Source organism: Exophiala mesophila (assembly GCF_000836275.1).
Source record: "Exophiala mesophila strain CBS 40295 unplaced genomic scaffold supercont1.5, whole genome shotgun sequence".
Taxonomy (NCBI): Eukaryota; Fungi; Ascomycota; class Eurotiomycetes; order Chaetothyriales; family Herpotrichiellaceae; genus Exophiala; species Exophiala mesophila.
Window position 1 is genome coordinate 1,846 of NW_015622508.1, and position 24,700 is coordinate 26,545.

The window sequence follows — 24,700 nt, forward strand, 5'->3', positions numbered from 1 at the left end:
CAGAACCTCCAGAACCTCCAGAACCTCCAGAACCTCCAGAACCTCCAGAACCTCCAGAACCTCCAGAATCTCCAGACAGTCAGCAAGATTAACCATGGTTACCTGAAAATCTCTGTACATGTGGTGCACGGGCACTATATGAAGGTCACAGACGCGGTTGGCCTGAGGTCTTGTGGAGTGTATTCGTCGCGGCGTTTGTACCCCAAACCATCGGTGCGCTGGTCCTGTCTTCCCAGGAGGGTCAGGTCAAGCCAGAGGAGGGTTCCAATCTGCTTCTCACCGCCCCTGGCATAGGTGCTGTAGGTGTGGTAGATCTTTCCTTCCTCGCCAATCCCAAAACCACCTTTTATGAAGACCGAAGTCCCTGGCTGTTCGCCTTTTCCAAAGAATTGATGAATGTTACGCTGCTTCAGCTGGTCCTCGTCGAGGAAATTGTACGAAACAGGCTTTATAGCAGGGTCAGTGGTGACGTTGAAGTCATAGTTGAAAGAGCTGCCGTGAGAACTTAGCCAGGGGAAGGTGAAGCCAAGGCGATCCTTATAAGACTGAATCTTGTCCATAGGAGCACGAGACACGGCGGCGAAGGATGTGTTGTGAGAATTGAGGTGCTGCAAGGGAGGAATGTGGTCGCCGAAGAGTGTGCAAGAGGGACAAGCCGCATCGGCCTCGGGGTCAAACATGAAGTGATAGATGATGAGTTGAGGACGACCGTCAAATAGGTCATCGAGTGCGACAGTGATTTTGTTGCCTGCACCGTCGAGTGTGGTGAAGGTGTATTGTTCCAGGACCTGGACAACAGGGAGTTCCCTACGAAGCTTTGCAAGCTCGTCGCTTTGCCGGGTGTGAGCTTTTTCCAAGTCTAGTAGACGTAGGCGTTGTGCAAGGTACTCGGTCCTAGATACTACCTGAGAGCTGTGGGTATTCAAGCGAATTGGACCGGTGCCGAGACTTACTTACCTTTGTCTGTGTGGCCATTCTGAATTGGTGGTATCAAAAGAAAGATTCCAAAGGGGTCGATTTGAAATGGAACAATAGTTGCAAGATGAAATGTACGAACCGGTTCTGAGGAACAACTGTTGTACTTATACGCAGGCATTGACCTTGTCTCTGGGCTCTTGAGGTCAGCTCGATCGCATTGAGTTGTGGAATACGAGGACAGTTGAGCCGACCCCGACCCCGAGGGCGGAGGTGATTGCTCATGTTGGTGTAGATCTTGGTGATACCCGGAAGAGTAAAGTTTCCATGCAAAGGGTCCGGGATGGCAAGGCTTATTTAGCAAATCATGTCTAGAGAAAGATCAAGTCGAGAAAGCTATGATGCGCGATGCTGGCAGCGGCATGAAGTCAATGTGATGGCACGTGACATGAATGGTAAGGTCCCTGGTAAGTTCTGCCTGGCATCTGCCTGCAAAATCAGGCATCAGCCAATGGGTGTGCGCGCGAAAGTCGCCTGGCAAAAGCTGCTAAGTACATACTCCTTAGGTACCTTATTTATTTGCACATCAGGCCTATGTTGACCGAGCGGATGTGGCGACAAGATGGATCGAATGAGAAATCCCAAGGCAACAGTAAAATATATGTAGCGAGTAGCAGCTGCAACTAACGCTAAGTCGCCTACAGAGCTCTGGAAATCACTCCTATACACTCTCTCCAGGGCACTCTCCTCTAGGGCACTCTCTCTAGGGCACCCTCCATATAGCACTTCTCTCCAGGGCACTCTCTTAGCACTCCAAGATCACTCGGAAAAACTCGAGGAGGATATTCCGAATACTCAGTCACGGGATCGCAACTCGCGCATATCTAATCATTTCGCGCCAAGGTTCAGTCTCAGCCAATCATTTTCAGCCAATTATATTACGTAGAAGATTTTCCGAAAGACATTTTTTCCTACAGTAGGACACTAAACCTAATGTAGAACCTACGTCGCTTCGCTCCGTAGGACGATAAATAACCACGTGACCTGATATTGTTCGATTCAAGCTTGTCTGCAGTTGTACGAGTATCATTATTAGAAGATGGAATTCCAGTGTGCTAGGGTTGGTTTGAGGGATTTTCTTCAAGTGCTTACCGTATCTCTCGTAGTTGACAAAAAGCTGGAGAAACATAAGGCACACAGTGAGTGCATGAATACGAGACGCGTCTTGAGACGACGACGGCGCGTCTTTGTTTCAAAAGCGCGACTCTCAAACCCCTCAGATTCTGGGATATGTAAGTACAGTACATACTCGTGATACTGTACCTAAAGTACCTTGATACTCACAGGATAGAAGCAATCAGGACGTAATCCAGCTCGTCCGGGATACAGACACCCGTGATACTGAATCTGCTGCAGGCGTTGTCCCATTCCTTTGCGTACTTTGTCAGTGAAGAATGCCCAGAAATCGTCCTCTCGGGCCTCTGCATCCTGACTCAAGGTATGTTTGGTCGACTTGTTGATCCTAGCCAAGTGCCCATCGGATGCAAAGGGCACAAAATCCCTAATCATTTGCCAGAGGGTCGAGGTTTTTGACCCTTGCAAGGTGTTTCACTCTCATGCCTCTCGCTAATTCATCCAATCAAGTATCAGAGTTACCATCAAAATGATGATCCAAGGTACACCACGTTTGTTTCACGGCCAAGTCCCAGTCACGACTCACAACCCTTGACTTGTCATTTTGGTGTACTGCAATTCCGAATCGAGGTCGACCTGTCCCTTGTTTGGGATGAGTCCGGAAACTCACTTTCGAATCAGCCATGTCAGTCCTGCCGTTTCTCAGGCTCGCGGTGTTCAGAAATCGTCTTTGCCTTTTTCTAACTATCTCTACGGGTTTGGTTGGCCAACCATATATGACATCCAGGGTCTATGCGAGCAATGATCAGGGCGGGGAATCTCCCTTCAAAGGATCCCACTCCGCCCAGCTCCGACACCGGTCAAAACATGCCAAAAGCATAAGTAACAAAACGCCAACACCGGGAATGCCATCCCTTCCCCTTCCTCCCAAGGTCCAGAACCCGTTCCTCAAGGAACTCTCGAGGTACCACGCGTCTGCACAAGAAAATTTCCTCGTTGGTGCATCTCCAGATTCTTCGTCCAGGGAATCTAGAGGGAAGGGATTTGCTCCGTGCACCCCTACCATTTCTATGCATGTCGTCATTTGACCATGGTGAAATGTTGGGTCGCATGCTCCCGGGCACGTGTCTCCAATGTCGTGAATGAAACGAAACTAGCGTCTTCTCAGAAGCTCCCCAGCTCATGCAATGATATCTCGGGCACTGAATCTTCCTCGGTTGAAGCGTCCGCGTTTGCCACGTCCACCCCGGCTACCGAAACGTCCAGTGCCACCATTGCCTGTGGCAGGAGCACTGGGCGTAGGAGGCGCAGGGGCATTGCCACCATTGTTGCCGCCGTTGTTGCCGCCATTGTCACCGCCGTTGCCGTTGTTGCCGTTGTTGCCGCCATTGTCGCCGCCGTTGTTGCCACCATTGTCACCGCCGTTGCCGTTGTTGCCGCCATTGTTGCCACCATTGTTGCCACCGTTGTTGCCACCGTTGTTGCCGCCGTTGTTGCCGCCGTTGTTGCCACCGTTGTTGCCACCGTTGTTACCGCCGTTGTTGCCACCATTGTTGCCACCATTGTTGCCACCGCCTTGGCCGACAGTGAACTTGTTGCAATCATCTTGAGCTCCTCGTTGAGCAACCTGACACATGTCAACTCAGACCTTGAACTAGAAGGGGATTCACACTTACAGGCATAAGTACGGGTTGATGGTTAGAGGCCGAGTTCATGGTGCAGACACGATATGTGCCGGCAGGTAGACCATCAGCGACGACGGCTTGCAAGCGGCCGTTCCCATCACCATTGTCGTTGATTCCCTTGAAGAATGCAAACGTCTTTGGGTCCGGAGGCTGGTTGGTTGCGATATTGTTGTTGAGGTCCTGAATGGTTACGTGGCAGTGACCAACAATTCTGCCACCCTGTAAAGCTTGAGGGGAGGCATAATAAGTGTTTACAGGATCGGTGAATGAGCCAGCGACCAGGTTGGTAATCTGCACCTGGACATTGAATTCGGTGTCGGCTGCAATGTCCTCACCCGGGCCAGGGAACACGACAATTGATGAGACCATGTTGTCATTCGAAGGAATTTCACCCATGACGATGCCGTTGCAAGATCCGCCCGTCACTTGTTGACCATTGGTCTTGGTCTTGCCAGTACAGAAATTGATAAAGTTGGCCGGATCACTACCATCATCAGCAATGCGCATAACACGTGACCAAGTCAACTCACGTAGCAGAGTTCGATTGACCAGCAGCAACATCAGGTTCTCCAGGGCTGTTGGAAGCATCTTGCACGTTTTCAGCTAGAAGGAGGAGTTGATTTCCGCCGCCGCCGCCATTGTTGTTGTTATTGTTGTTATTGCCGCCGTTATTGTTATTGTTGTTGTTGTTGTTATTGCCGCCGTTATTATTGTTATTGTTGTTCCCGCGGTTGTTCTGGGCAATGACGGATGAGGCGAAGCCCAAGGTGGCAACCGCAGCCGCCAGGAGTTGAGTGGTCTTCATCTTTGAGGTTGAAAGAGACGGGAGAAGAATTGTCTGACGAAAACAGGCAAGACGACGATGTAGAGGAGTCAACGGTTGACAAATTCAAACCGCCAAAAGACAGGGTTCGAACGAAAGACGATTCTCTCGCGATCAACGCGGGTGAGAATTGGATAAGGAACGTAAGAAGCGCAAGGAAATCAGGGCAAAATACACACTCACACAGTGAGGCAAGAAAAGGAATGTTAGAGGCACTGCCACACGTTGGAGGGAGAAGAACCAGAAGAGATGAGACCTACATATGGACGTAGAAGTTCGGATTCGAAGACTCTTATGTGAGTGACTTGGCACGCGTCGGCGACGTTGCTGGAAAGCCTTGAAGTGGTCCATGGTGATTTCCTTGAGGCTGGAAATGTTTCCAAGTGTGGAGGATGACACAAGCTGACCTCCTGGTGTGTCAGGAACGAGCAACCCCAGAGCAAGGTTGTTTGAGCCACAGGTCGACTGGCATGGACGAGCCCCGTAGGCACAAGCGGTGTCAAGTGTTTGGAAAGGGTTAGCCAGCCAGCCAGAGTCCAGACAGGCGAGGGGGTTCAGCGACAGAGATGAAGCGTAGAGGGTTTCAGAAACTCCAGATTCCAAACCCAGGACGAAACAGAGCGATGGAAAAACGGGGTGCAGGCGGATGCAGGCCAAGCCGGCAGCGCAGGCGAAGTGCGAGCACAGAGAGGAGAGAGAGAGGACCAGCTTTATTAGGTTTAGCGCACCACCAAGATCTGGCATTGGCTGTCCAATCTCGAGTCTGTCCTGCTTGGTGGGTCGCTCTTGCCCTTTTGTCACCGTCACTGCCATTTTTAACTCCAGTTGTGGTTCCTTCCACATGGTGCCTTCCCCTTTAGCTGCCTCAGTCGAGATTATTCATACAATATTCACAAACTGGGCAGGTACTTACGGTCCCTCCCTTACATACTAGTCAGTAGTCGGTAGCCTTGTCCAACGCATCCATGCTCTCAGTCCAAGGTTCCCAAGGCTCCCAGCGCTCCCAGCGCTGCCAAATGCCTCATATCCTCTCTTCTACCGTCTGACCCTCTTTAATCCTGGACGTATACAATCCCAGCCGACAGTACCTTTTGCAAAGTACGGACCACCTACGTTCAACAGCCCTACCCTGCCCTGCCATGGCCCGCCTGACCCTCCCGACCCTCCCACTACCTACGAAGCGAATCCCATGTTCCTCAACCAGTGCCAACCCTGGTGAAGCGAGCTTCCACAAGCACAGGGGATCATACTTTCACTGTGCCGTATAACCCATGGCCGTCTCAGAGCTTCCCTTTCAACCCCTACTGCACGTCCTCAGTTCCTCGCCACCCCAGTCGATGACTCAATTAACCGTTGTTCCATCCTATATTTCTACCACCAAGCTTTCACACAAGCTTTTGATCTCCGATTTCCCTCATTTGTTTGCTTCCAGTCTCAACCTGAAGCACGTCGGTCCCAGAAACCAAGGCTGATTCGACGAGGGTAGTACAAGTATCCAACCGTTGTTGTCAACTCGGCTCACTACTCGCCAGCAATCTACGACTTTAGTATTCTCCGGGAAATCCACCTCCCTCTGGAGAACCAGGCCCACGCCATTAGTTACACACTTTCTCAAACTTGTGCTGGTGGTCACATTGTGGTACCTGATCTGCACTTCCTGCGACAACTTACATGTAGCAGCACAACACCGCGTGTGCCGCCTACTCTATCTCCGGGCGCTACTGCGCCTTGCAAGGATCGACCGTGCCAACCAACTGCACATCAACCCGTGTACGCAACAGGCTCCCTCACTCGATTACAACCCCAGGACATTATTGTCTCTCGGAACGTCTCCAACCCTGCCCAACCATGTCGACTTCCAGTCTGGATGCATATTTCCACACCAATTACCTTATCGACGTCTCTGGCAGAGAACCGTCGTTATGGAGATGCTGGCTTCTCTTGTGCCTTTCCAGCCGCCCTCTCTTGTTGGATCGCCCTGCGGTCTGTCATGAGCCGAACAGTTCGCCACGCGCAAACATGACCCCTCTACCGGATAAAACAATATTGGCCACATGTCTGACACCTGCTGCGTCCGTCTTGACATCGACCTCGACGGCGATTGTGCAAACACGGCCCAACTCAATCCCTTGCTGGATGCCAAAGACCACGCGCTCCGTCTTGTGTTCCAGTGACATCTTACTCGCACCATCGGCAATGCCCTCGACCGTTGTCGCATCCCGTGCACTTGAAATGGCGTCACTCGTGACCTCCCCGTCCTCTTTGCCCTCATTCTCAGTCGATGCCGACTCTTGGTGTTGCAATGCCAGGTAGCAAGACAGAGCACAACAAGCGCTGCCCGTGCCAGGATCCTCCCGGCCCTGGGAGATCATACGTGCTTGAATGTTGTGGATGGTAGGCTCTCCTTCCTTTTCAGCACGACCGAGAATCTTGTAGTACAAGCATCCCACGAAACTAGGACTCCACGGTTGATCTAGCGCGACCTCTGGAGCCTGTGCTGCCTTCAGATCGGCAAACAATTCCGGGCTACCTGTAAGGTCGACAAGTGTAAAGGTCATTCCTTTGACGATTGAGACAACCGGAAACGATTTCCCGCTTTCTCTTTCCACCGACGGAGCGATTTGGAGGTGTGGTTGAGTGGCGATGATGTCATTGAACGGCACCCGATAGCTGTGACTGTGAAACTGAAATGGGACAGCGCAAGCCGCCACGGAACGGTAAGTGTTATAGAATATAGGGATCTTGCCCGCTTTTGTCTGGAGAATGGCGGTTTGACGTTGGCTATCGCGATCATCGGGTCGAACGCTTGCCTTCTCCAGGAAAGAAAATATCTGGGTCAATGAGCGTCTGTCGGGCACAAGAGGAAAGACCGGAGCAAGAGTGAGCAACTAGGTTCGACCTACATAGTGAGCAACTCCAATAACCTGGCACAGTGTCAGTTGCAGGCGTCAACATGTTTTTGCCTTTGCCAGAACCTACCGGATGACCCGCAAACGGCAGTTCTTCCCCTGTTTCGGTGAAAATTTCGCAGAGTCGAGGTTGGCCTGGACCTGGTGCATCATGTAGGAAGACAGTCTCAGAATAGCCAAATTCTTTTGCAATAAGAGACTTGCGTGCCTGGGGTAAGCCATTTCCACGGACCGAGACAATCGCAAGCGGATTGCCTTGGAACTTCTCTGCCGAGAAGACCTGGCCGAGTCAGTAAGGTGTTCAGGAACAGCGATGCAAGGTACAGTTGTCCGGGCGGTGGTTTCCATTCCCATCTCGAGGCAGGGAACAGAAATGCCAGTGGAAAAATTGATGCTGCTTAAGTCGCCGTCCAGCGTCAGAGAGCAGACGGAGTGATCTGGCATCAAACACCATCCTCATCTCCATCGGCTAATCCTTTTGTGTCCAGCAGTTGCCTAAAGGACGGTAGTCACACTCACAACTAGATGTCGAAATACTCGAGGACGAACAGACACAAAATCCAAAGGGCATATTCATTTGTATCCAGCATGGGACAGGCCAAGGCTTACCGACAGGGTCACAAACGTCACCGGGCCCGCTGCCATGATACACCGGGGTTGACTGGCTTGTGGGCCGTATTAGTGGCAGAATTTCGCAGTCAGGCTATTGGAGGCTTCGACCTTCTGAAGCTACTGTTTAACAGCGTGTCGGCCGCTCGTACAGGAGATGATCTCGACTCGGCTGTTGGATGAAATTGGTTCGTGATTGTGATGGGATGAAAGCTCATATGTGTAGACAGACATGAGATGGAGCGGAGTGAGGAGTGTGAGTGGCTGGAAGGAGCGAGAGAGAATGGGAAATGGGAAAGGGCGGGGCGGGGCTGACAATGCTTGGCATCTGAATTCCCTGAAGCCTGGGAAACTCCGCTGACTTCCGTCGACGTTGACGACGCCCGCCTGAGGTCCGCGCGCTCTCTTTGGGCGAACAACTGAAGTTGTACTACGGAGTAGAGTACCAAAGTCTCAAAAGACCCACTGGCAAGCTGCCACAACATCACCGTCTTTTTATACTATTGTACACTGAGTTGATGGATTTCCCTGGAGTTCTGTATCTTGATCCAATATCTGTACAAATGACCCACCCAAAGGTACCAATCAACATGGCACCACAGTGCGCCTTGAACCCCAGCCACCTTCCTTTCGGCTGTCCCATCGCTATGAGTGATACAAGATTGCCACCGGCAGCGGAGCGGTGCAAGATCCATCAGCCCGACCCGGCTTCTTTTTTGCCCTCCCCATCCTTTGACTCGGTCCCCGCCCCCTTTGGATCCTTCTGACCCTGGGAGCTTGAGCTTTTGCCTTCGCCTTCCGCCGTCTCGGGCTCAAGGTTGTCGTGTTGGTGTGTCAGTCGATGCCAGGCTGATTTCAAAAAACCTTCGTTCTTGTGGTCGGCCGCCTTGTTTGCCGTCTTCGACTTGGGCTCTGTGGACGACTCCCTGGTCCAGTGGTTAGTTGGTGTTCGCCTCGCTGCAAATTTCAGGTTGAACTTACTGTTTATACTGGCCAATGTTCATGATTCGCTTGGCCGTCTTGTCGTTCATCTCATCGGCCAGCATTTCCACTAGAGTCCTTTGGTTGGCGCTAAGGTACTTGGGCATATTGACTTTGAACTCCACCCTCAGGTCTCCAGCAGAGTTGCGGCCATTAAGTCTTTTCATGCCCATGCCTCCCAGTGTGATCTTGTCGCCCGTGCCAGTCCCCGTGGCCACGCGAACTTTGACTTCGCCGTCCAGGGTTGGTATCTGAACTTCCCCACCCAAAATCGCCGTGGTTAGAGGAATCGACGCTGTATACAACACATCCGCTCCGTTTCGCTTGAAGCGTGCATCTGGAGCCACCCTGATAAAGATAAAGAGGTCTCCAGCCTGAGACCGAACATTGGGATTTGGAGACAGTCCTGTTGGCGGCGCGTCTCCTTCACCAGAAACCCGCATGCGCATCGAATCTTCCACACCGGCCGGGATCTCGATGGGGATAGTCTTGCGTTGTCGCACCACACCTGAGCCCGAACAGGTGCCGCATTCGGACCCACGTGGGATCGAGGCGCCACTGCCGCTACAACTTCCACACGTCGTAGCCATTTGAAATCCACCCTGTTGAATGACCCTGGTGCCAGTTCCCCCACATGTTTTGCACATCTGTCGAGACGACCCTTTCTTCAGCCCATTGCCTGTACAAGTCCCACATTGTACTTGTGGCGTGATGGTGATGTTTTTGGTCGTTCCATGTGCCGCATCCATAAAGGAAATATTGGTTTGAACTTCAATGTTTTCTCCCACCAAAATTTCCTCCTGCTGGAAACCACGGCTTCTCCCTCCTCGGCGACCGCCTGTAAAGGCCCCGAACAAATCCTCAAAGTTGAATTCCGCTCCAAATCCACCACCAAAGCCTGCAAAAGGATTGCCCCCACCAGCCCCTCCGGCGAAAGGATTACCTCCCGTAGCCCCAGGATTAAAACCTCCATTCTGATCAAAAGCCGCAGCACCAAACTGGTCATATGCCGCCTTCTTCTGCGGATCATTGAGCATTTCATATGCCGACTGGGCGTCTGTAAACTTCTCCTTCGCTTCTGGACTTTTGTTGGTATCGGGATGATATTTCTTAGCTAGCGCATAATACGCCTTTTTAATCTCCGAGGATGAGGCAGACTTGCCAACGCCCAAGGTCGCATACGGGTCTTTGCTCGCGTTGTTGGAGTTCGAGGTAGAAAAGGGTCGATTTGAACGAGGATGAGGTTTACAACCTGCTAAGGCCGTGGCCGATGGTGCGGTCGAGGGTCTCTTGGTCACAACCGTGCTCGTCCGTTGAGCGTCAAGGCCACGGCATCCATGTATCTGTCGTGCATGAGCCTTGTGATTAATGGTGGTGCAATGAAGAGCCGTTTGGGAATGAAGGGCAGAACGTATCAGTCGAGCAGGAATCGGAGTGGTGCCGCCCCATGCGGCGTTGATGACGCTCATGCCTAAAGTAACGGAAAATCAGAAGACAGTCGGACGGTGGTACAGGTGGTACATGAGAAGGTCGACGACGGCAGTCTGGCTGATTTGGAAGGACACGACTAGGACGCGCGCGCGAGAGAGAGAGAGAGAGAGAGAAAGAGAGAGAGACAGAGGAATTGATGAGTGGAAAGATGACTGTTTGCGGGGAGCGAGACTGAGACTGACTGCGCTGGTCCAAAAGTACTTGTACTACTGCTAGAAACTTCTCGGAACAAAACTTTCTCTCTGTCGATTGATTCGCTCCTGCCACCAGAGGAAACTCGCCGCACCTTCCCCTTGTGGAACTGGCATCATATCATCATCCATCCGTCTTTGCTCTTCCAAGTCGCATTTGCCGCTTTGCATCCAACACACGAGCATCTTCGCATCTTCACTGTCATTTCCTCGCTCTTCTCTTCTCGTACCTCCTGCTCTCGACCCCATCTATCAGCCTCTGTGCATCTGGGCTGCTGTTTCCGTCCCTCACCCCGCTGACCTGTTGCCGAACCCACTCTTCCATCCACGCCTAGCACTTGGGCCTCACTCTTGGAGCATGCTCCGAAGCCAGACCGTGCCATGGAGAACAGTACTCCGGACCGGTCATCGCTCCATCTGTAGAGATTGTAGGCGCCAGCTCTCCAAGCGCCCAGCCGTCTCTCAACTACTTCCAGCCACGTCACCTCCCTCCTACACTGGAGGGGTCTCGCTGGCTGGATTACCAATCCGTCAATTTTCTTCCCACCCAGTGCGGAGAAAGGAGAAGCCCCCTGAGGACGACCCAACACATTCAAAAGACGATCAGGAGGCCAAGGTTAAGAAGGTTGACAATGAATCGGACGAGCCCTCCAGAACCCAAGATCCCCCGACGTCCGATAAGGTCGCTTCCAGCCCGGATACCGCAACCCAAACCAATGATGCAAAGGCCACCACGGCCAGTGCCGGTGGGGGAGATTCGTCGCCAACCTCAGGTTCGAGTCCTAGCAGTGGAGGGGATGGCAATAAGCGTGGCAGGAAAAACACCCAAATCTCCAAGCCCACCATTCCAGAGGTATATCCTCAAGTAATGGCAATCCCCATCGCTAAAAGGCCCTTGTTCCCGGGCTTCTACAAGGCCATAACCATTAGAGATCCCAACGTCGTTGCTGCCATACAAGAGATGATGCGAAGAGGCCAACCATACGTTGGAGCATTCCTGTTCAAGGACGACACTGCAGACAAGGACATTATTGAAAAAGTCGACGATGTCCACGAGGTCGGTGTCTTTGCGCAAATCACAAGCGCCTTTCCTGTTCACGGTGACGAACATAGCCTTACCGCAGTCCTCTACCCTCACCGTCGGATCAAAATGTCCTCTCTTCTACCTCCGTCGACCTCTCAACAAGGTGTCCCGATCGCCGATGTGCAGCCAGCAAAAGAGCACAAAGCCAAACCAGACGGAACTGAGGGTCAGGGGGACGTCGTAGCCAGCTTCGAAGAAACCTCCAAGGAGCCCTCATCCTCGCCAGTGTCTGTCTACGAGCCCACCGCATTCCTTCGCAAATATCCCGTCTCCCTTGTCAATGTCGAGAATCTATCTGAACAGCCTCACGACAAGAAGAGCGATGTTATTCGTGCATTGACCTCGGAGATTGTCAATGTCTTCAAAGAGGTAGCAAGCTTGAACCAGATATTCCGAGATCAGATCTCCGATTTCAGTGTTTCTCAGTCTGCTGGAAACGTCATCGAAGAGCCTGCCAAGCTTGCAGACTTTGCCGCTGCTGTTTCTGCCGGTGAAATTGACGAGCTTCAGGATGTCCTGCAGACGATGAATGTCGAAGAACGGTTACACAAAGCTCTTGTCGTGCTCAAGAAGGAGTTGATGAATGCCAAACTTCAAACCAAAATCTCCAAGGACGTCGAAAGCAAAATCCAAAAGAGGCAACGGGAGTATTGGCTGATGGAACAGATGAAAGGTATTCGGCGTGAACTCGGTCTTGAGTCCGATGGCAAGGACAAATTGGTCGAGAAATTCAGGGAACGAGCACAAAAGTTGGCCATGCCCGAAGCCGTCAAGAAGGTTTTTGACGAAGAGCTAAACAAGTTGGCGCATCTCGAACCGGCTGCCTCGGAATTCAACGTCACAAGAAACTATCTCGACTGGATCACTCAGATACCCTGGGGCCAACGCAGCGCAGAGAACTTCGGCATCAAGAATGCCATGACTGTCCTCGACGAAGATCACTATGGGCTCAAGGATGTCAAAGACCGCATTCTAGAGTTTATCGCTGTTGGTAAGCTTCGAGGTACGGTCGAAGGGAAGATTCTTTGCTTCGTTGGCCCGCCTGGTGTTGGCAAGACCTCTATCGGCAAATCAATTGCTCGTGCATTGAATCGGCAGTACTATCGCTTCAGTGTTGGAGGTCTGACCGACGTCGCCGAGATCAAGGGCCATCGCAGAACCTACGTCGGCGCCCTCCCCGGTCGTATCATTCAGGCACTCAAGAAATGTCAGACCGAAAACCCACTCATCTTGATCGACGAAGTCGACAAGATTGGTCGTGGCCATCAGGGTGATCCTGCGTCTGCCTTGCTTGAATTACTCGACCCCGAACAAAACTCCAGCTTTCTCGACCACTACATGGACGTGCCGGTTGATCTATCAAAGGTCCTCTTTGTCTGCACGGCTAATATGACAGACACAATCCCCCGTCCTCTCCTCGATCGAATGGAGATGATTGAGCTAAGTGGATATGTTTCAAATGAGAAGAAAGCCATTGCGGATAGATACCTGGCCCCGCAGGCCAAGGAGCTCTCTGGGTTGAAGGACGTCGATGTCACTCTCGACGAGTCCGCCATCGAGGAGCTGATCAACAAGTACTGCAGAGAATCAGGGGTTCGGAACCTGAAGAAACAAATCGAGAAGGTCTATCGAAAATCTGCACTCAAGATAATTCAAGACCTTGGCGAGGAAGCCTTTCCAGAGTCGGAGGCGTTGACCAAGGAAGGCGGTGCTGCGCTGGAGGAGAGCAAAAAGGACGAGACCGACGTCAAGGATACCCCGGAGAATATCGAGAACCAAACCACTGAAAAACCTCGACTTGCTCTGCAAGTGCCTGACTCTGTCCACGTACACATCACCAAGGACAATCTCAAGGACTACGTCGGTCCTCCGGTCTTTACTGCAGACCGACTCTATGAGACAACCCCGGCTGGGGTGGCCATGGGTTTGGCCTGGACAAGCATGGGGGGAGCGGCACTTTACATTGAATCGATCCTCGAGTCAGCACTCTCATCCCAGAGTCGACCTGGCTTCCAGCAGACGGGCAATCTCAAGGCGGTCATGAAAGAATCAACGGCGATTGCATACTCATTTGCAAAGAATGTTCTTGCGACACGCTTTCCCAAAAACCGATTTTTCGATCATGCAAAGATTCATCTTCATTGTCCTGAAGGCGCAGTGCAGAAAGACGGGCCTTCGGCAGGCATCACCATGGCCACATCATTGCTGAGTTTAGCGATGGACAAGCCGCTCAGTCCTGCATTGGCCATGACGGGTGAGCTGACTGTGACCGGCAAAGTGTTGAGGATTGGTGGCTTGAGGGAAAAGACCGTAGCTGCTAGACGTGCTGGTTGCTCCAAGATCCTGTTCCCCAAAGACAACTGGGGCGACTGGGTCGAGCTACCTGAGGTGAGTCTCGCGAATTTTGACAAGAACCATTAAGACGTTGCTGACCCGCTTTTAGAACATCAAGGAAGGTATTGAAGGCCACGCTGTCGACTGGTACAGCGAGGTGTTTGACATTGTCTTTCCTGATATCAAAAAGGACGAGGTCAACAACCGGTGGAAGTCGGTCTTGAAGGAAGACAAAAGATCCCGCAAGAACAAGGACAAGGACGAAGAGGAGGATGAAGATTCCGACGACGACTGAACATGTCGCGTTGAGGTGATACAACCTGTCTCACATTGGACGCTTTTTTCATTCAACTCGTGCCCCTCTTCACTCCGTCTGGATATTCCAACGCCGTGAGAACAAGGAGTAATGCCTTGGCGTCTGGGGATGTGTGGTGTGCGGCATTTCAAGGCACTGGACACCAGACCCTGGATAGTATTGGCATTCGGAAAAGTGTGTTGGAACGAGGTTTCCACTATCTGGAAAACGCTACAGTCTCCGCCGGGTCCATGTGCATATAAGGTGCATGACGGCGTTACAAGAAGCCAAGCGGCATTTATGTGAGGTGGAAGATAGATTATGGTAGGATAGTGATGTGATCCCCACTCTGGCTTTTCGTGGCGCGGTCGACTACAGGCTGATGACGCTCGAAAATCCTGTGTAAAATAGTACCTAGCCGCAACTCTTCGGTCTTGTGCAATGGCAAGTTTTGGTACATGTTGTCCTTTCACATCTGGAGCAGGGAGTTGGCAAGTCGATTAATCCGAATCTTCGTCTTGACTGTCTGGCACTTCGGCTTCGCGGCGAGGGGCAGGCGACGAGGAGGTTTCCGAGGCTGATGGCGATGATATTACAGGGGCTGCATCTTCGGAGCCCCTAATGACAGCATGGCGGTATCTGCGTAGAATAGCCGTTTCATGAAGATCGAGTATCATTTCGTTGTGAAGGTCACCATTGTCAGTCCCACGTTCCAGGCCCATTTGCTGATCTGACGAGAGGGAAGGGGGAGCAAAACCAAGGGGTTGATGAGCTTGAGCAGCTATTGGGATTGCGACGGATGAAAGATCGAGTTGAATTCTTCCTTCTTGTCTAGGATGATTCTGTAGAGCGGGAAGCTGCCAAGCAGCATGGCTGTCATCCCGGGGATCAGAAGTTTGACCTTGGTCCACTAGCCATGAATTCTCCGTGTGGATGACACGGTCGCCGTCAATCTCACTCTCATGTCCGTTGCTGATATGGCTGATATCGTCGCTGTCGGTCAACTCGTCGAATTTGCGCTTGTCCAGCTGTTGCGAAGGCTCGATCTCTAACGGCAAATAGGCAGGCTGGTCCCGCTCGAGGAGAAGGAGGCCCGAGTTCGAGAGATTTGTCAAAGGCGTCGAAGCATCTGTGTTGTCTTCATATTTGAGATTCGAATCACGGTCTTCGGTGAAGGACGTCATGTCGGGCATTGTAAGCTGCTCCAGGCCCCTCTCTTCGATCAGGAAAGGTACTGCTGGTAGGAAGACATCTTTGCCTGAAAGCCTTTGAACCTCGGCGTATCGCATTAGTGTTAATCCATGAATGCTCCACACGGATTCAGGTAATGACTCCTGAGAGGGCGGGGGAAAGTCGTAGTACAACATAATTCGGGCATGGATGCCGGAATCCCACGCCTGGCTGGCAAGTGCGGGCCGAAGACTTGCTCTTTGACCATTTCTGAGATTTGTTGTGGCATTTGTGAGGACTACGAGCGCGAGGTTTCTCAGAGCAGCTAGTTTTGCCATGGCGCTCGCAAGGGTTTCAATGATGCGAAAACGCCTTGAGGCGGCATTTCGTATCAGCTTCTCTTTCACGACCGGTGGTGGCTCAGGTCCATTGGCGGAGGGTTTTGAGTTTTGGATCAACGACCCTGAGACAATATTGGATACATCATCGACGACAATCAGAGCAGTTCTCGGAGAGGGGAATTCGGCGGTAGGGTGGGCAAAGATGGTGAGCAAACGGGGAAGTGTGTTTACCTCGAGATAGGTCAGGTGTTCGAGTACGAGGTCGATATTTGGGTCGGGTTGTTGCGGAGATGAGGCTGCAGAGTGATCAGACGGCTGACGGGATTGATTGAAGATGGAAACCAGTCGATCTTCTACCAAGGGTGACCCGCCGTTGATCCAGAGGACCTCGGCTCGATCAGGTGACGAACGAAGTACGTTGCAAGCTAGCTGAAGCCCTAAGGTCGTCTTGCCAACTCCTGGCGGCCCATATATCTCAGTCACATGTCCCCTCTGTATCCCAGAGGAGGCTCGGGGGAGTCCATTGGAGGGGAGTAGGTATGAGTCAAGGGTATCGAGTTTTGTGGGAATTGCTCTCGCTTTTACAGTGACAGCTTGGAGCGCTTCGACGCCGGAGATCGTAGGCAGTCTGTGATGAGATGGTGAAGCTGGGAAATTGTGAATATCAGAAAGGGAATCTGGCATTGCGCGAACAAGGTGAAGCTCCAGGGCTGGCAAGCATGGCGACGACACCGATATTCGACTGGAGGACGTGGCTTTGTGGGATGATGGTGGACGGTCGCAGTTCCTTGCCGGCGCTGTGCTCGAATCAGCAATCAATGATTGTGTTTGATGCCATCTGAAACAAACGTGAAGGCAAGATGATTTGTTTGCGGATGTTGTTACGTCACGTGGTGCGAGAATAGGGTGCGTACATCTAGCGGGGGAAGGGGCGGGGGGGGAGTCCTGAAGCACTCCTGCCTTTTTCGTTCTTAGAACGCGTCGTGGGGGATTGCACGCGTTAAGTGGTTTTTGGACGCGACGATGGCAGGAGCGGCAAGAGGTCACCGTTTATAATGCCAGGTACGTTGTTGCAGAGCTTGCCACGTGTTGCCACGTTGCCCACGACCAAGATGATTCCGAGGAGATAGATTGTCAGACACAAAATCGATTTCTTGCTGTCGAACAGGAGATCTGAGCGAATATGGGGACCATGAGGACGCATACAGTGCGTACTTGTCGGCCCCTCGGCCATGGGCCACCGCCACCAACCGAACAATGTCACCTTCTCGGTCTTGGCGGATTGGCCCAGAATAATTCTTCCCAATCGATCGACTATAGAACTGCTATAAATGCTATAAATGCTATCAATGCTATTCAAAATCCTCTCTCAACATGCCTATATCACAATCAATGATAGCAAGAGTACAAGAAGTTGTTGATATGGCTGCGTTCGAGGTTTTTGTTACCACCGTCGTTGCCGGTGCTGTTTTCGCTTTCCTCCTACGCAGGTTCAATGTGACCCGTGTTCACCCATCTTTGAAGGGCTATCAAAAGCTAGGCACTACCGGACCATCCAACCTGTTGGATGAATATGATTCAGGCTATACGATACCTCAGGCCTCGCAGACCATCAAGGATGGTGCGGGTTGGAAGGTCAAAGCTCTTCTGATACACCCCATCAAGTCCTGTGCGCCTGTCGAGTTGAGCTCGGCAGAGGTCAATGGTACAGGATTTGTGTGGGATCGCAAATTTGCATTTGCCGAGTTGCTCACCCCTCAGGCTAGACGAGACGCTGTGGACGAAGCAAAGAAGCCTCAGTGGACATTTCGAACCCAAAGAACTCCTGGCTATGAAAAACTAGCCCATGTTCGTCCCGAGGTTTGGCTTCGCCCTCGGAACAATGACAGCCATGTATCGACGCCCCAAGACGGGATGTTGATTGTCAGCTATCCTTACACCCCCAGTGGGCCATTTGCCAGCTTTGTCAAGTTTTTTCTCCCATCCTTTCTCTTGCCGTCAAAAAGCTCATTCTCGGTTCCTTTGGAGCTCCCAGACAATCATGACTATCCGGTCGAAAGAGTCACCATCTGGAAGGACAGCCCGTTGTGGGTCAATGTCGGTCGGCATGTTCCTGAAAGCTTCCGCCTCTATCTTGGGGCCAAAAACGCACTTACGTTGTTTCGAGTCGACCCAAACAGTCCACGCGAGGTCTTTCGTTGTGCGCCCAGGAAAGAGCAACTCGGATATCAAGCAAATGTCGGGTTTGCGGATGCTTACCCGGTGCATCTCCTAAACATCTCGTCCGTACACGACATTGGAGAGCGGGTCAAAGAAGACATTCCTCGCTTCTCGTCGAGGAGATTTCGCCCCAACATCCTCATCCAAGGCCCAGCGGCATTCAATGAAGACGACTGGAAAATCATTCGAATCGGCACCCACGTTTTCTTCTGCGCGTGCCACACTGTCCGATGTAGGCTGCCGAATGTTGATCCCGACACAGGTGCCAGGCATCCGGTCGAACCTGACAAGACATTGAAGTCTTTCCGATGTATCGACGACGGTGACCCTCTAAATGCATGCCTCGGTCTTCAGCTGGTCCCGGCCGAAGGCCAGGTATTTCAAGTGCATGTGGAAGACGAAGTGGTAGTATTAGAACGAGGAGAACACCATTACATCAAGCAGTGAATGCCATATTCCAGGACTGGCTCAACTTGGGGATACAAATTGAAGTAAAAAACACGTTGAAGCGCCCGGCTGTGGATGACATGCAAAGCACGACATGGTCTGAGTCCGAATAGTCGATCAGCGGATACACGCATATGCGAATGATTACAAGTGGCTCCCTCACAAGACTAACGCCACGGTGCAGAAGAGTTGCCCTGAAGGTTCTTCCCAGGCTTGTTGATATGCAATTATGCCTCGCGCCAACAGACCTCGCCTCGGGATCTTGCCTGATGAGGCAACGTACACGAACCCGTCGGACGAGGGATCATGTGCATGAAGTTACTCGACCAACCGCGCCACCTAGCCTAATCGAGACAAAGACTGCAGATATCACAAGTGATGATGGGAATCGGTCAAGGTCTTGTCTGTGGAGCTGGACTAGAAGCCGAGAAAACTCTCCAGGACCAAGAAGGCCCAAAGTCTTTGCGTTGATGCAGTGTGACCGTGTGAGGTCTTGGAATGACTGGAACAGGCGCGGACCTGGGGCCCTCGGCCCTGTGTTCTTCCTTGGACGATTAGCACAAGGGCTTGGTATCAACTCAGACATTGACGCTGTCCAACGGGAGACGCCCATTGTATGCCATGCCAGTTTCGGGCCTCTCAGGCCTTGGGGTCTAGGCATATCAGTCATAGTACCGGGAACTCTAGGGCTTGGACCAGGCTTGGACCAGGCTTGGATCAGGCTCGGACAAATTCATCCAGGTCCAACGCCGGGAGGGGCCCTAGGACTCAGGAGTACATAATGGAATTAGGCCCAAGGCAGCCAGAGCGGCAGGCTCCAAGCCCCAGGCTCCAGGCTCCAGGCTCCGAGGAGTGAAATGATCATAAGAAGCATAGTAAGAATTCTAACTTGGGCTTGGCCTCCTTGTCCTCCAAGGTCCCGTACAGAGAGAGTGAGAGCTAGTTGTAGAGAGAGGCAAGTTAGAGGGAAGATGGAGAGAGTCACAGGGCAGGGGCTGGGCTTTCCTTCTCCAACTCGCTCCTGCCTATTCCGTTGGGTATCCACCTCGCTCTTGCCCCTCATCACCTTTCGTCCCCCATGCCTGCCGTTGCCGTATCGTATGTCTGTAATGTCTTCCGCCTGCGTCCCTCATCCCTCGTCCGCTCCAACCAACCAGGCACTCAAACCGCTCTTCTCCCGTCTCATGGCTTTGTTTATATTAGCCTTGACTCTCCCACTTGGTTTTGCTTGTTCCTGTCGACCCGCCATTGCCGGACAATAACATTATTGACCTCCGTTGACTCTCCTCGACCTCCCCTCCCCTCTTTGATATAGATATGCATTTCCCACCGACCCGTGCGCTCTATTGCGATCACTCTACTCTATCTCGGCCATTGTCACACTCGGATCAGGCCCTGTCCCCATGCACCAGTGACGAGACACACTTGCCATGGTGAATGGTTCCTGCTCCCGAGCCGCATTCTCCATGAATGAAGCGTCTATTTGGACCTCAACAGACTAAACCATCTCGTCTGGGAGTCTTGCAAACACCAGCAGACAACCGACATGGTGTTTTGCTTCACTCGCCAAACCGGCGAACCTCGCGACGAGTACGATGCGATTCCTCTCCCCTTGCGGTGGCTCATGTATCTTGGCAAAAGCGAAAGGGACCTGGAAACAGGTGACACAATCTTACGCTTGCGCAACAACCGGATCATCAAGACGTCGTGTTGGAGCACCGAATACCAGGCGCTCAAGTTGGTCGATCGCCAGACTTCCATCCCTGCATGGAAGGTGGTCAATGTCTTCAACAGACCTGAAGGGAAGATGGTCGAATATGAGGCTTTCCCGGGCAAGCCACTCCACATAGTCTGGCCGACCATGCCAGCACATCAAAAGAACAAAATCGTCGCCGATCTCGGCCGCTACGTGGAACAGTTGAGAGCAATGAAGCCTCCAAAGTCCTGCGTCGTGGGAGATGCCACTCTCGGTGCTGCGCTCGATCCCCGCTTTGGACACCAAAGGATCGGCCCATTCTTCTCCATCCAAGCATTTCAAGAATTTGAACGCCGCGGTCACTCTCCCTATCATTTCTCCGAAAAGGAAATCCACGCTGTCCATCAACCAGTCAAACCTTACGAGCTGAAATTTACACACGCCAACCTTTGTCCCAAGAACATAATCATCGACAGCTCTGGCCGTATCTGCGCTCTGATAGGATGGGAGTCTGCCGGCTGGTATCCAGAATATTGGGAATATACACAAATGTGTCATGCCACCCCCAAGACCATGGGCGACTGGTTAGTTGCCATGTGCAACAATATGACGAGGTATGACCAGGAATTGTTATGCGAGGAAGCCCTTCGATCGAGGTATCCAAGCTCAGTGTATGACCTCCCGCGAAGTGTTCGATCTCCATCGCCATCCCCATCTGAGAAGAGTGCTGAACAAGATGAGGTCGACAACAATAACACAGATCATACAAGTGGATGATCCGTCTTTCAGCAACCAACCCACTTGCACACCACATACAACGCGAACACAACGCTAAAAGCGCAGTCAAGGGGCAGCAGAGGAGGTCCTCGGTGAAGGATCTTCATGCTGGCCGAGAACCGGACATTTGTATCTGCACATCAATCATGTTATATCACATAGACTTTTTGCTCAGACCCTCGAGGGTTTCCGTCACGATTTGCATGGGACTGGCGGGGCATGGCATGGGCTGCGAGCAAGGAGTTTTTGCAACAATTGATAGAGGTTGAAGCGGGGGGAATACACCTTTGCACCAGGTGGATACACAGAGCGAGTACAGAATCGTCAATCTTGGACCAGAGGTCGAGCAGAGTTCCTCAGGATGCTTTGTTGTTTGTGCCTCGACTGTCCTTTCCATCATTTGCTCCTGACTCTTGACCCATCTATTTTTTGAATTGTCTGTTTGAAATACAGATCATCATTGATTACTTCCCATCAATTGGACCGAAGCTATCGGTGACGCGGGGCAATGACCAGCACGTGGACGCCGGGACAAGGTCATGGCTCCAGACGCATGATCCTTGCACTCTTCTGCCAGTGACCCTCTCGTGCGTTCTTCTCGTACAGGGCTTGTGTAGCAACTGCTGGCCGTGGCCGTGGGTGTAGATCATGTCATTGAGGGGTCAGCCAACGGATTCGACGGCCTCTCGCACGAACGCTGCTCATTGAGGGGTCAGCCAACGGATTCGACGGCCTCTCGCACGAACGCTGCTCTCGAAGAAGACTTCATATGCATGCAGCCATGCAGCCAGGCACGCCGCAGAACCCCAACCATTCCTGTTCCAGATGTCTTTTGCTTGCCACGCTTGCCACGCTTGTACCACTTGTACCACTTGGTTCGGAGGTCAACGTGTGACGATTCAGGTCAGATATACCGGTCTCATGTTACAATCTTGTCAGAGCCATCCTGTGGTTGTAATGTCCAACTTTCAAGTCACTAATGTGAACCCTATCTACAGAGACATCTACCGCCAACCAATTATCGAGCTACATTGTGGAAAATCTCCTCGGGTGATTGTGTAAAATCGACACAATCAGACTGGACTGCATATTTGCCATTCTTCCAAAAGTCCTGCCATGTGAATCCAACACATTTGACCTTCTCACTTGAAAACTAGGCGCTGAAAACCCATCGCAAATGAACCATCTATGTCGGACAACAAGAGAGTAGCCTAGCTGCCATACCTTCTCCTCAACTCAGAGCTTGCTCTCTCCGCCATGGCTTGGAAATCGTGGTGCAATGCAATTCCAAACGCCGTCATGACAGCATTCCCCAGTCCAGCGTTCCAATTGGGGGCTTGTGTGTCGAGTAATTTTGCTTTGCCCTTCCAAATAACGTAGATCGCTAGATTTGGTCTGGCTCTTCTCATTCGCTTGATGATAGCCGCTGGTGGATCCATGTTCGATGCTGGCCATGCTCGAAGTGAGCGAATCCCGTCTTGAATTGGCCATGAGAGTTTTTCGGTGAGGTTGATGCCTGCGCCGTCTCTGAGACCCAAAAGTCGATCTGGAGGCTGGTTTCAAAGGTCTCAGAGTAGTCAAGGATTCTGTCGACTCTCGGTGGTTAGGGGATGTTCGCTGGCACACCCTTGCGATATCTTCTGAATTCTGTAGAAATTCCTTGACACAAATGATAGGAGATGACTAGGTGTGAATGCAGTTCAGCAAGAGTATAGAAACTAGGGGTGAGAAGAGCAGTGCCTCATAAAAGGAAGAGCTTCACGACATAGGATGGATGGCAGGGTTGAGTTGGTGATCCAGGAAATGCTCGCAAAGCAAACCCATACCACCGAACTATGGTGATCGTGTCCCTGCGGTGTGGCTAGATTGAAAGGATATCAAGCCTAACAGGGGAAGTGATTGGTTTGGGCCTTGGAAGAGGATGCAGAGAAATGATGGCGGATATAGCGGTGGCTTGTGTTCCTAGCAACGGCCACGATCTGCCTGCCGACTCGAAATTGCAAGACTTCACATGTCGTAACTAACCTGTGCTGCCACGGAAAGTTTGTCGGCCACAAACGCTCAACATCTCAAAGACTCCAGGCTGGCCGACAGCGCGACAACAGACGCTGCAATGTTTTAGATATGGGTACGTGCCTCTCATCGTTTCTGTCACGATATATTTTTTAGTGCCAAAGGACGAATTCCTCGGGGCAAGCTTTCTTGTACAGGCCTCTCGGATGTAATTGATATAGTTGAGAGTGGTAGATTGCTGCTTGTCGGTGAATGAGATCTGCAAAGCAGGCCGATACAGAGTCTGGAAGCGATGGACACACCCTGCAAGGCATGGTCTGACACTGACGAGCCTGAGTTCTTCGCACGGTGGGCCGAGACTGGCAAAAGGTTTCCAATCAGCTCTTCTAAGACGTGACTGACCAGACTCGAAGACAGGGCGTTTGTACAACAGGGCCAGCTGTGCAACAGGGACATTGGACAATCCTGGGACTCGGATCGGTTGTGGCTGAATGCTAGCGCCAAGGTACAATGCATTTATTAGTACTATACACTGTCCGGTTGGTTGAGACACCGAGCCATTGTTAAAGGAGAAAGAGACAGAGACAGAGACAGACGAGGACGACTGGCAATGTTTCCTGCCTTGAACCACGTTGTGAGTAATAATGAACCAGCGTGGTGGGGAGGGCGATCTCGGTGGCCTAGCACGCTGGTTCCCGTGGAGAGGATCTCGAGAGGTGTACCTAGGTAGTTTGGTATGTTTAAGGGTGTAACTGTACAGCATACAAGCGTCAGGGGGGTCGCGTAGCTGTGGCCATCCGACCTCAAGAGATGATGGGTATGTTTGTGCTTAGCCCATCATTATTCATTTGCCCCGGATCAACCAATGTAATGGTCACTTGGACAAGTTATCCGGGAAGACGTACATGAAGAAGGTGCGAGGTGGGCAATCGATGTCCCCACCGTGGCTGGGACGTGGCTTTCAGGAACCTTGTCACCATGAAACCACATGGGATTGACGGTGCGTGGAGTGAAGGAGAACGCCTGCTCTGACTCTGACAGGGCATTTTCCATGATCATCGAACGGGGCGTAGGCTGTAGGCGTCATGCGCAGTCAAGCGCCCATGCCGAAGAGTCTGCAACTAGATGAGTTTGTGTACTTGCTCGCAAGTGCTTGAGTTGGCTCACCGGTCAGGGACACGTCGGACTTTTGCTACACCAATAAAACGAGAGGAGATCGAGGGGATTCGATGGCCATGGGGTCATGACAGGCCCTGTGATTGTCTCTCGGTCCTGTCGCCTGCGCCTGAAGAGATATCTCAGATCATGCTGCATGTCGCGTCGCATGTGGAAGGATCAAATGCAAGAGTCTTGCAAGAAGGTAAGTGCGATGGGTCTGTGCAAAATGTCGACGACTGTTGTTGATGGCAAGAGCAACCCAGCATATGAGGCATCGGGAAGGTGCAGCAACCATGCATCCTTCCCTTCCTCCTCCCTCCCTTTCGATTTTTCCTCTCATTTCCCTCCCTCGTCCATCTCACTCTCGCAATCTCAATCTCTGTCTGTTTGTCTTTCTGTATGTCTGCATCTGTGCCTGTGCCACACA

At 51.9% G+C, this 24,700-nt stretch overlaps 8 protein-coding genes across 9 annotated transcripts; 3 read left to right on the forward strand and 5 right to left on the reverse strand.

The window, feature by feature from the left end:
* Positions 1–134: 134 nt before the first annotated feature.
* On the reverse strand, positions 135–1,046 carry PV10_06814 (uncharacterized protein; the record flags this gene model as incomplete). Its single annotated transcript, XM_016371649.1, has 2 exons — positions 958–1,046; positions 135–905 (listed from the first exon to the last, which is right to left on the reverse strand). The coding sequence occupies exons 1-2, from the start codon at positions 973–975 to the stop codon at positions 135–137; spliced, it is 789 nt and encodes a 262-aa protein (XP_016220981.1). The 5' UTR covers positions 976–1,046.
* Positions 1,047–2,759: 1,713 nt separating this feature from the next.
* Positions 2,760–5,172, reverse strand: PV10_06815 (the record flags this gene model as incomplete). 2 transcript variants are annotated; one of them, XM_016371650.1, is made up of 4 exons in its annotated part: positions 4,818–5,172; positions 4,265–4,772; positions 3,726–4,218; positions 2,760–3,676 (listed from the first exon to the last, which is right to left on the reverse strand). In XM_016371650.1, exons 2-4 carry the CDS (start codon positions 4,537–4,539, stop codon positions 3,230–3,232), a joined length of 1,215 nt encoding a protein of 404 aa, XP_016220982.1. In that variant the 5' UTR covers positions 4,540–4,772; positions 4,818–5,172. The 2 variants fall into 2 exon arrangements, with proteins under 2 accessions (XP_016220982.1, XP_016220983.1); XM_016371651.1 differs by having other exon boundaries at positions 3,230–3,676; positions 4,265–5,172.
* A 992-nt stretch (positions 5,173–6,164) lies between these two features.
* Positions 6,165–8,314, reverse strand: PV10_06816 (uncharacterized protein). The gene is made up of 4 exons (XM_016371652.1): positions 8,076–8,314; positions 7,537–7,746; positions 7,461–7,481; positions 6,165–7,388 (listed from the first exon to the last, which is right to left on the reverse strand). Exons 1-4 carry the CDS (start codon positions 8,109–8,111, stop codon positions 6,546–6,548), a joined length of 1,110 nt encoding a protein of 369 aa, XP_016220984.1. The 5' UTR covers positions 8,112–8,314; the 3' UTR covers positions 6,165–6,545.
* Positions 8,315–8,456: 142 nt separating this feature from the next.
* PV10_06817 (chaperone DnaJ) lies at positions 8,457–10,711 on the reverse strand. Its single transcript, XM_016371653.1, has 2 exons — positions 9,057–10,711; positions 8,457–9,001 (listed from the first exon to the last, which is right to left on the reverse strand). The coding sequence occupies exons 1-2, from the start codon at positions 10,523–10,525 to the stop codon at positions 8,770–8,772; spliced, it is 1,701 nt and encodes a 566-aa protein (XP_016220985.1). The 5' UTR covers positions 10,526–10,711; the 3' UTR covers positions 8,457–8,769.
* Positions 10,712–10,902: 191 nt separating this feature from the next.
* Positions 10,903–15,284, forward strand: PV10_06818 (ATP-dependent protease La). The gene is made up of 2 exons (XM_016371654.1): positions 10,903–14,210; positions 14,266–15,284. The coding sequence occupies exons 1-2, from the start codon at positions 11,097–11,099 to the stop codon at positions 14,449–14,451; spliced, it is 3,300 nt and encodes a 1,099-aa protein (XP_016220986.1). The 5' UTR covers positions 10,903–11,096; the 3' UTR covers positions 14,452–15,284.
* On the reverse strand, positions 14,492–16,710 carry PV10_06819 (uncharacterized protein). The gene has a single exon (XM_016371655.1). It carries the CDS (start codon positions 16,644–16,646, stop codon positions 14,952–14,954), a length of 1,695 nt encoding a protein of 564 aa, XP_016220987.1. The 5' UTR covers positions 16,647–16,710; the 3' UTR covers positions 14,492–14,951.
* A 626-nt stretch (positions 16,711–17,336) lies between these two features.
* On the forward strand, positions 17,337–18,840 carry PV10_06820 (uncharacterized protein; the record flags this gene model as incomplete). Its single annotated transcript, XM_016371656.1, has 1 exon — positions 17,337–18,840. The coding sequence occupies one exon, from the start codon at positions 17,337–17,339 to the stop codon at positions 18,627–18,629; it is 1,293 nt and encodes a 430-aa protein (XP_016220988.1). The 3' UTR covers positions 18,630–18,840.
* Positions 18,841–19,764: 924 nt separating this feature from the next.
* PV10_06821 (uncharacterized protein) lies at positions 19,765–21,549 on the forward strand. Its single transcript, XM_016371657.1, has one exon. The coding sequence runs from the start codon at positions 20,176–20,178 to the stop codon at positions 21,100–21,102; it is 927 nt and encodes a 308-aa protein (XP_016220989.1). The 5' UTR covers positions 19,765–20,175; the 3' UTR covers positions 21,103–21,549.
* The last annotated feature ends 3,151 nt before the right edge of the window (positions 21,550–24,700 follow it).

Coding starts and splice junctions, on each gene's coding strand:
- PV10_06817 (XM_016371653.1), bottom strand. CDS start 10,525: ATGAGCGTCATCAACGCCGCATGGGGCGGCACCACTCCGATTCCTGCT. Junction 9,002..9,056: donor AACATTGGCCAGTATAAACA/GTAAGTTCAACC, acceptor CCACTGGACCAG/GGAGTCGTCCACAGAGCCCA.
- PV10_06821 (XM_016371657.1), top strand. CDS start 20,176: ATGGTGTTTTGCTTCACTCGCCAAACCGGCGAACCTCGCGACGAGTAC.
- PV10_06819 (XM_016371655.1), bottom strand. CDS start 16,646: ATGCCAGATTCCCTTTCTGATATTCACAATTTCCCAGCTTCACCATCT.
- PV10_06816 (XM_016371652.1), bottom strand. CDS start 8,111: ATGGCAGCGGGCCCGGTGACGTTTGTGACCCTGTCG. Junction 7,747..8,075: donor TGACGTTTGTGACCCTGTCG/GTAAGCCTTGGC, acceptor TGACTCGGCCAG/GTCTTCTCGGCAGAGAAGTT. Junction 7,482..7,536: donor TGCCGTTTGCGGGTCATCCG/GTAGGTTCTGGC, acceptor ACACTGTGCCAG/GTTATTGGAGTTGCTCACTA.
- PV10_06818 (XM_016371654.1), top strand. CDS start 11,097: ATGCTCCGAAGCCAGACCGTGCCATGGAGAACAGTACTCCGGACCGGT. Junction 14,211..14,265: donor ACTGGGTCGAGCTACCTGAG/GTGAGTCTCGCG, acceptor ACCCGCTTTTAG/AACATCAAGGAAGGTATTGA.